Source organism: Orycteropus afer, unplaced genomic scaffold, assembly GCF_000298275.1.
Source record: "Orycteropus afer afer isolate SDZICR_OR568_19922 unplaced genomic scaffold, OryAfe1.0 scaffold00218, whole genome shotgun sequence".
Taxonomy (NCBI): Eukaryota; Metazoa; Chordata; class Mammalia; order Tubulidentata; family Orycteropodidae; genus Orycteropus; species Orycteropus afer.
Genome location: NW_006921805.1, coordinates 3,340,225 through 3,349,345, shown reverse-complemented (window position 1 = coordinate 3,349,345; position 9,121 = coordinate 3,340,225). Strand labels below are relative to the sequence as shown.

Sequence of the window (9,121 nt, the reverse complement as noted above, 5' to 3'; positions counted from 1 at the left end):
AGGTATATGTCTTCAATCTCACTAATTCTGTCTTCCATGGATTCAATTGACCTCCTTTGCCCATTCAATGTGTTACCTAGTTCTGAAAATTTAGTATTAATCTTCTGGATTTCTGTGTGTAGATTTTGTATCATTTCTAATTTTTCATTGATTTTGTCATTTTGTTCTTGTATTGTTTTCTGAAATTGTTCTAGGGTTTTCTCTTGTGTTTTTCTCAATTTTGTCAGTGTTTTCCTTGATCTCTCAATTCATTGAAGGTACCTAAATATAATTCTTTTGAATTCCTTATCAGGGAGTTATGCTGCTTCTTCCTCAGGGATGTGTTTTGGGACTGTATCCTGGTCCCTTGTTTCTCCTGCTTTATCTTGCCTCTTTGTGTGGACCATGATGCTCTGTTTTCTCCGAGGCATTGTGACATTTTTGTGTTTTATTTAATTGGTGATTGTATGTTAGAGTGACTTACCCACGATTTTTGTTTTCTTTGTATGTTAGCTATGTAAGCAGGGTACTGTGCTGTGCTCCTCTATTTGCTAGTTGGCAGCACTTATACCTCACCACCTGTCTCCTTTCCTGTTGTCATCCTCCCGTATGTCTCTGCCGTCCTTGGCAAATGGAGCCTATTCTTAGGTCCAGTTTTCATTCACGTTTTTCCACTACTTGGTGCCTAATCCACTTTTGCATACTTCCTTTCAAAGCTCAGGGCTCCAGGATTATCTTCTGTATGTCTGTCAATTGTTCGCTCTTTTCATTGTTAAAGAGGGTCTGTGTAGTTTGTCTGCCTATTCGTCCATCTCACTGAAAGTTTCTTTTCTAACAACTATTTTTTTTTTTTATCTTTAATCAAAATGCTGCAGTTCCATGTTAGCATTCTTTTCACATCCCTCCCTTTATTCTGACTGTAAGGAGTACTTCTTGATGTAAAAGTTATGATGGGAGACTGGGAAGGAGGACCTCATCACCAGCAGAAGGACACTGGTTAAAAGATGCTCTGTAAGGTCCGGGCCTTGAGCACCAGTGGCTGCCACCTCCACAAACTTTGTGCATTTGTCAAAACCACACAAAGAGTAAACCCTAAATGTAAACCAACTCACTGCCGTCAAGTCAGTCCCGACTCACAGTGACCCTCCTTAGGTTTCCAAGGCTATATCTCTACTATCTGAATCTGAAGTAGATTACCCAGTCTTCCTACCAAGAAGCAGCTGGTGGGTTTGAACTGCTAGCGTTCTGGTTAGCATTTAAATGCCTTAGGCACTATGCCACCAGAGCTCCTAATGTAATCCACAGACATGAGTTTATAATAACGTATCAGTATCAGTTCATCCATTGTAACATGTAACACACTAATGCTGGAAATTTTCCAAAGTAAAAAGTTTTTTTACAGAAGGAAAAAAAATAGTACTCTGGAAAAAGAGGCCACCAGGTATCAGTGACCTCCTGATGGAAGAACTCAGCACCAACTATGAAACAGTCTTGCCTCTCACCAAGCAAAATCAAACCTGAGCCTGATCAAGTTTCTACATCCAACTACCAATTTACAAGAAAGACCGAAAACAGAGAATCATGGGGCACAAACAGCAAAATCCAGGCTTTGGGAACTTCTATAGGATAAACAATCCAGTTTCTTCAACAAATAAATAGCAAGAGTGGGGGACAGGGGAGATATGGGAGATACGGAGGGAATCCTACAGGTTAAAAGAGACTTCAAAGATATCAACCAATTGCAATACGTGGAACTTATTTAGATCCTGACTCAAGCAAACTGTACATATCATGTACATTTTTGTCAAAACTCATAGGGATGTACAACACAAAGAGTGAATCCTAGTATAAACTAAGGAGTATACTAAAAACCAAACCCATTGCCATCCAGTCAATTCCAACTCATAGTGACCCTATGGGACAGAGCAGGACTGTCTCATAGGGTGTCCAAGGCTGTATATCTTTACCAAAGCAGACTGCCTCATTTTTCTCCCATGGAGCAGCTCGTGGGTTCAAACTGCCAACCTTCTGCATGTAGCCGAACACTTTACCCACTGTACTACCAAAGCTCCTGATGTATCAATATTGGCTCATCATATGTAACAAATATACCATACTCATGCAAGATGTTAGTAACAGGAGAAATAGTGCACAAGAGGGAACTCTTCATACTTTCTGCATAATTTTTCTTTATACCTTAAACTGCTCTGAAAAATAAGATGTGTTTGAAAAAAATAGCACACACACATTTATGACATTTTTGAGATTACTGGGACACTCTGGATATTTGTTCAATGCATCAAATCTATTCTTTACATGGTTTCTAAATTCATATAGGATATAATCATGGTCATATTTTGGCTCTCATGGACTTGTTTTAATTGTCTTCAGCTTCAACTTAAACTTGCATATGAGCAGTTGATGGCCTGTTCCAAAGTCAGCTCCTGGCCTTGTTTTGGCTGAAGATATTGAGCTTCTCCATTGCCTCTTTCCACAGATGTAGTTGATCTGATCCCTGTGTACTTCATCTGGCAAAGTCCATGTGTGCAGTCACTGTTTATGTTGTTGATAAAGGTATTTGCAATGAATAAGTCGTTGGTCTTGCAAAATTCTATCATGCAATCTCCAGTGTTATTTCTATCACCAATGCCATATTTTCCAACTACTGGTGATTCTTCTTTGTTTCCAACTTTTGCATTCCAATCACCAGTGATAATCAACACATCTTGAATGTATGTTTGGTCAATTTCAGACTGCAGAAGTTGGTAAAAATCTTCAATTTCCTCATCTTTGGCTTCAGTGGTTGGTGCGTAAATTTGAATAATAGTAGCATTAACTGGTCTTCCTTCTTGTTGTTGTTGTTATGTGTCCTCGAGTTGTATCTGACTCATAGTGACACCTCCTTGGGTTTCTGAGGCAGTATCACTATGGAAGTAGATTGCCCAACCTTCCTTCTGAGGAGTGGCTGGTGGGTTTGAACCGCCAGCCTCCTGGTTAGCAGTCAAGTGCCTTAGGCACTACACTACCTATCACTGATAGCACTGTACTTCAGGACACTGAAACATTCTTCGTGATGATGAATGCCATGTCCTTCCTCTTCAATTTTTCATTCCTGGCAAAGTAGATCATATGGTTATCTGATTCAAAATGGCCAAAACCAGTCCATTTCAGCTCACTAAGGCCTATGATATCGATCTTTATGCATTCCCATTTCATTTTTTACAACTTCCAATTTCCCTAGATTGTACATTCCATGTTCTGATTATTAAGCAGCTGTTTCTTCTCATTTTGAGTCAGGCCACATCAGCAATTAGAGGTCCCAGAAGCTTTACTCCATCCACATGATTAAGGTCAGCTCTACTCTGAGGAGGCAGCTCTTCCCCAGTTGTACTTTGAGTGCGTTCCAACCTGAGGGGCTCATCTTCCAGCACTATATCGGACAATGTTTCAGGGCTATTCATAAAGTTTTCCAGCACTATAGCAGACAGCTTTTCATTGCTATTCATAAGGTCTTCACTGACCAATTCTTTGAGAAGTCAATGGCCCCTTCCTGGATATTTGATGATAAGATCAAGGAACTATTGTTAAACTTTTTGTTGGGTGTGATCGTTCAGTGGTAATGTTTAAAAAAGAAAGAGTTCTCATCTTTTATGGGTGTATAATGAAATATTACAAATGAAATGATGCAGAATCTGGGATTTTTTCAAAATAACATGAGAGAGGGTAAAGTATGTAGAAATTACATGGGGTCCAAGTGGCCATGAATTAACAATTATGAAGCTGAGTCATGGCTACATGAGGATTTGTTATCATCTTTCTATTTTTGTGTATGTTTGTGTACGTTTGAAATAAGGTATAGTAAAAAGTTTTGTTTGTTTTTTTTTTAAAGTAGAAGCAAATGGTACTTTATGGAAAAAGAGATTTTACCAAAAAAAAAAGGTAAAAACCCCTGAATTCAGTAGTTTAAATGAACTTCCATACTGCAGGATTTCTAAGAGCCTTGAATCATTAAAGTGCACAGTGACTCTGTAAGAGACAGAGACACTGTGCACAGCCCATTCCCAAACTTATTTGGCCAGGGTCCCCTTTCCGTCAAGTGAATTTCTAGGATCAGAGTTCCCCAAACCACTCTGAGAAATCTCTTCCTTGGTGAGTAATCATTTTCTGCAGAGACCCTGTCTACTAGAGAAAAACCCTAGGGAAATCTAGGCTATATGTGGATATGGATGATGGTATAAATTTTCTTTCTGTCTTCAATCTTCTTTCCTATGCTTTCTAAACTTCCTATAATGAGCATACATTGTTTTACAATCAGAAAAAAATTTTCAAATAGTAACCTTAAGGATTTACATAAGTTTCTTCATTCTACCTTTTTGTATGCTGCAAAATTTCTGTAATCAAAATTATCTTAGTACTGTGAATCACTGAGTTGGTCTTGGGCCCATTTTAACTTTTCCAAAAGCCAGTGGGGACTCTGTAATCAAGCAGGGCTGATATGATAGAGACTCTACCAACCACTTCCCCAAGACTGTGCTTGAAAGTTATACTCAGACACTTTACCAGCTGTCTCTGCTGAGTCAAAGGCTTATCTATGTAGGTGTCGGCTACCCCAGTGACACATTAATATTTAAGCTCAAAACTTCCTCAGAGGCCACTCAAGTCACCTCAAAGGCATGTGGAGAGATAGCAGACATCCAGGCAAGCCAGATTCCAGCTATTCTGTGTGCCTCTAGGACACAACCCTCCACCAACCTGCTATGGAGAGATAGAAATCCTTGAAGTCCTTAATCTCCCTGGAGCCCTCACAGGCTGCAAGACACCCATAAAAGGTTCTGAAGAAATCAGGAAGGGCCAGCTCCATGTCTGTGACAGATGTTCTCCAGTTCTCGCCATTGTACGCCCGCACTGCTCGGATGAACAGGCTCTGAAACACAAGGAGAAGCCAGTGAAGCCTGCTTCCAGCCATGAAGAGAGATAGATATGTCCTCCACAAAGGAATCAAGACCATCATCAAGCTGTACTCTCATTAACTGTAAGGAAATCACCAAAAAAAAAAAGCCATAGAGTTAATTCCAATTCATAGCAACCCTGTAGGACAGAGCAAAACTGCCCCTAAAGGGTTTCCAGGGCTGTAAATCCTAACAGAAGCAGACTGCCTCATCTTTTTCCTGCAAAGCAGCTGGGAGATTCAAACTGCTAACCTTCTGGTTAGCAGCCAGAGCTTTATCCACTGTACCACCACAGTTCCTTGAAGAAACTATACTGGCCCTTAATTAAATATGAAGCCAGTCAGTGACCTACTTTATACCTAGATTTTTCTACCCTCACAATGGGTACGCTTTTTATTTAGTTTTAATTCAAAATGTAGGTGGTGTTTGATAACAAAATCAAATTGGAATCAAGGAAAAGGCAAAACTATACTGGCAGGAATCAGATCAGTGATTGCCAGGGGCCAGAGGTTGGAGCTAGGGGTTGACAACAAAGGGGCATGAGGGACTTTTTGGAACTAGTAAAAATATTCTTTATTATGATTATGGTAGAAGTCACATGACTATATACATTTACCAAAACTCATCAAATTGAAAAAAAAAGGGACCAGGTCTGCTGGTCTGATAGAGCCTGATGGAACCACTGAGACCATGGCCCCCAGTGGCCCTTCAGGTCTGGAACTGAACCCACTCCTGTGGCTTCCAGCCAAACAAAAGACGGCATATGAGCTGAACATTTACATTAGATAGACACACTCCTTGGAGAGATCAATCATGGGAGAATAGAAGGGCTGTGTATGCACAGGAAGACAGCTCAGGGGGCAGGAGTGCATGGAGGGAAGGACACAGGGAAGAGGTAACTATGGGGAGGAAGTAAGAGGGGTGCTGTTGCATTGTGGGAAACTGCAGTCAATGTCATGAGACAAAGTATATGTGAGCTGCTGTATGGAAAATGAATTTGCTCTGTAAACTTTCACTCAAATCACAATTTAAAGAAAAAAAAAACCATCAAATTGGTAGATACACTGCAAAAAAATTGTAGCTCATTAAAACTGATTTTAAAAATGAATGAAGAAAAAGACAAAAACTTGAGAGCAGGTATCTAATACCCCTCCTCTTCCCCAACAGTGAAGCATAAAATAGGAGGGCCATGCATCAGCATAGTGACTGGGGAGAGCAGCCACGTATCACATTCTGAAAACTTCAAAAGATTTCTGCTAGCTTGGTCTCCAAGAATTAAGTAGAGATTTTGGATACTCGGAAATCTGCCAACTTGGAGGGGCCTGGACAGGCCTTGAAACAAGCCTGGGACTCTCCATGGAAAGACCCTTTCTGATTGCTCCAGGATGGGGAAATCTGAGGACTACCACTTGAACCTAAAATTTTCACCAAGCCAAAGGCCTTTATTTCTCTCCCCTAAGTCCCTGGCTAGGAGTTTCGTACTGCAGTGGTTAAAGCACTTGGCTGCTAATGGAAAGATTGACAGTTTCAGCTCACCAGCTGCTTTGCAGAAGAAAGATGTGGCTGATTTATTTACGGCCTTAGAAACCCTATGGCTCTGGTGGTGCAGTGCCTAAGTCATTTGGCTGCTAACCAGAAGCTTGGTGGGTGGTTCAAACCCATTAGCCTCTTCATGGAAGGAAAAGGGGAAATCTACTTCTGTAAAGATTTACCTACCACCTTAGAAACCCAATGGGGGTTGCTATGAGTCAGAACTGACTCGATGGACGTGCGTCTGGTTTTAGAAACCCTATGGGGCAATTCTACTCTGCTCTACAGGGTTACTACAAGTAGGCATCAACTCAACAACAGTGGGTTTGGTTTTAGGAAGTCCCTGGTGGTACAAATGGTTAAGAACTCAACTACTTGCCAAGAGATTGGCAGTTTGAACCCATCAAGATGTACCTTGGGAGACTGGTGATGTGCTTCTGAAAGGTTATAGTCTTGAAAACCCTATGGAACAGTTCTACTCTGCACACACAGGGTCACTCTGAGTTTGAATTATTTCAACAGCAACTAACAACAAAAACTAATTCCCTGAGTAGGCAGCATGCCCTGGAAACAGGGTAGGTGGAGAACGGAAGTGCCTTGTCTGGAGGCTGGGTTTATGAGTAGTCACTCCAAAAAGCTAGCTATGTAGAAGCAGTAGGGTGGCAGCAGCAAGAAGGAAGCCAAGCAGAGAGTGCGAGCCAGCCCACTCAACAGGAGGGCAGCCCAGCCACACCCAGCAGGCTCTAAAGAGGAAAAGAGAACTCTAGCCAACTTCCAGTTAAATGCAGCACACTGGCCACATATATTCATCTCTGCAACTCAAGCCCTAAAAAATGAAGAATGTAAAAAGGCAAAAACCCTTTTTATAGGCAAAAGGCAGAGGAGAAAGCAGCAGACAAAAGATTTCAACAACTTCTCAAAAGACAGAAAGCCAATGTATCACAGAGGAGGGTCAAGAAGAAGAAGTGAGCTGTGTGCTCTGCTCAGTCCTTGCAGGGACCATGGAGGCTGGGGTGAGACACGGAACTGAAAGCAGAGCTGAAAGTCTGAGGTTGGGCTGCTACTCACCTAGGTTTCCTTCAAGCATTCCCCTGCCCACCCAAGATACCAGACCTTCCAAAACCACTCCTTACCAGAGACAGGCGATTTATTCTAGACTTTACCCAAGAAACCTGAGGAGTCAGGGACCAGGCATAGTGGAGCCCAGGTTGAGGCATGGAGCTGAGGGGAAGTCTTCTGACTCAACTGTGAGACCCCACCCCCAACCCACTCCACAAACTGGCTCTCAGACAACAGCAGACACACATGAATACCCTACTCTCCCTGAAGAAAACTGGAGAATTTTTTCCTTGAAAACTGAATGGTCCCCAGAAGAGACTTCTGCACACTCCATCTGGGGTTACCTGCCAGTGAAAAGGTAACCCTGCAGTGTGAGCACACTATGGAGACCTTATAGTCACATTTTGGCATCTGAAATCTCCTCATAGATACTTTTCAATACATAATCATTTTCAGCCCCTGCCCAACCTCGGCTTTCTTTGGTACCCATGGCCCCAGTGGCTAAACTCAACAGGACCTAACAATAGTAAGTGCTCCTAAGGATAAAAAACTCAAAGCCAAACCTGTCGCCATCATGTTAATTCCAACTCACAGCAACTCTACAGAACAAAGCAGAACTACCCATGGGGTTCCCATGGCTGTAAATCTTTACAGAAGCAGACTGCCACATCTTTCTCCCATGGACCAGGTAGTAGGTTCCAACCACAGACTTTTCAGTTGGCAGGCAAGAGCTTTAATCATTGTGCCACCCAAGGTCAATATGATTTAAAATGACTTGATGGCAATGGGTAATCAAAAGGTCCTGATTACTGTTATTGTTATTAATGCTGCTGTTGTTAATTTTCATCAGAACTCTCCCTTGTAGACATATGGGTTTTGATATTTACTCTGGCAAGTGAGTCCCCCAGTTCCTGTTCTTTTCCACCTTAATACATGTAATACACAATTTGAGGTTACAGTGTTTCCTACTTTTATCAAAGATAGATATTTATGTTGCTGTTTCTTGTGTTCCTGTTATTGATTAACTTGTGCCTCGCTCCACCCCCCAAAAAATGTATTGAAATTCTAACTCCTATACCTGTGAAAGTAATGCTATTTATAAATAGGGTTTTGTTTGTTTGTTAAGTTTGTTAGATCATACCTCAGTAAGGTGGGTTCTAAATCTAATCACTTCTGAGTAATAAAAAGAACAGATTAGACACAGAGACATGCACACATGGGGAAGACAGACAGCATGTGAGGATCGTCTACAACCTAAGGGATCAAAGAATGTCAGGGACTCCCTATGGGGAAGGAATTGACACGGTAGAGCCCCTGATTTTAGCCTCTGAAACTGTGAGAAAATAATTTTCTGTTCTTTAAAGCCACCCCCTTACGGTATTTTTGTTAGAGCAGCACTAGATAACTAAGATATTGGTTATTTTTGGAGGATTTCCAAGAAAACAACTTTACTTCGCCATCTTAAAACTCAGTGATCAAACTATGGGGAGGAAGTGGGAGGGGAGATGCTGCATTGTAAATTTTGGTCAATGACATGAGACAAAGTATATGTGAACTGCTGTATGAAAAGTGAATTTACTCTGTAAATCTTCACCCAAATCCTA

The 9,121-nt window shown here is 41.4% G+C and overlaps 1 protein-coding gene across 1 annotated transcript in view; it reads right to left on the bottom strand.

Annotated features, from left to right (window-relative positions):
• Positions 1-9,121, bottom strand: part of LOC103203582 (cartilage associated protein) — a 51,996-nt gene that overhangs the window by 36,418 nt on the left and 6,457 nt on the right. Inside the window, exon 3 of the mRNA XM_007948646.2 lies at positions 4,732-4,903. Coding sequence (XP_007946837.1) covers positions 4,732-4,903 — 172 coding nt within the window. The remainder of the gene's footprint in view (positions 1-4,731; positions 4,904-9,121) is intronic.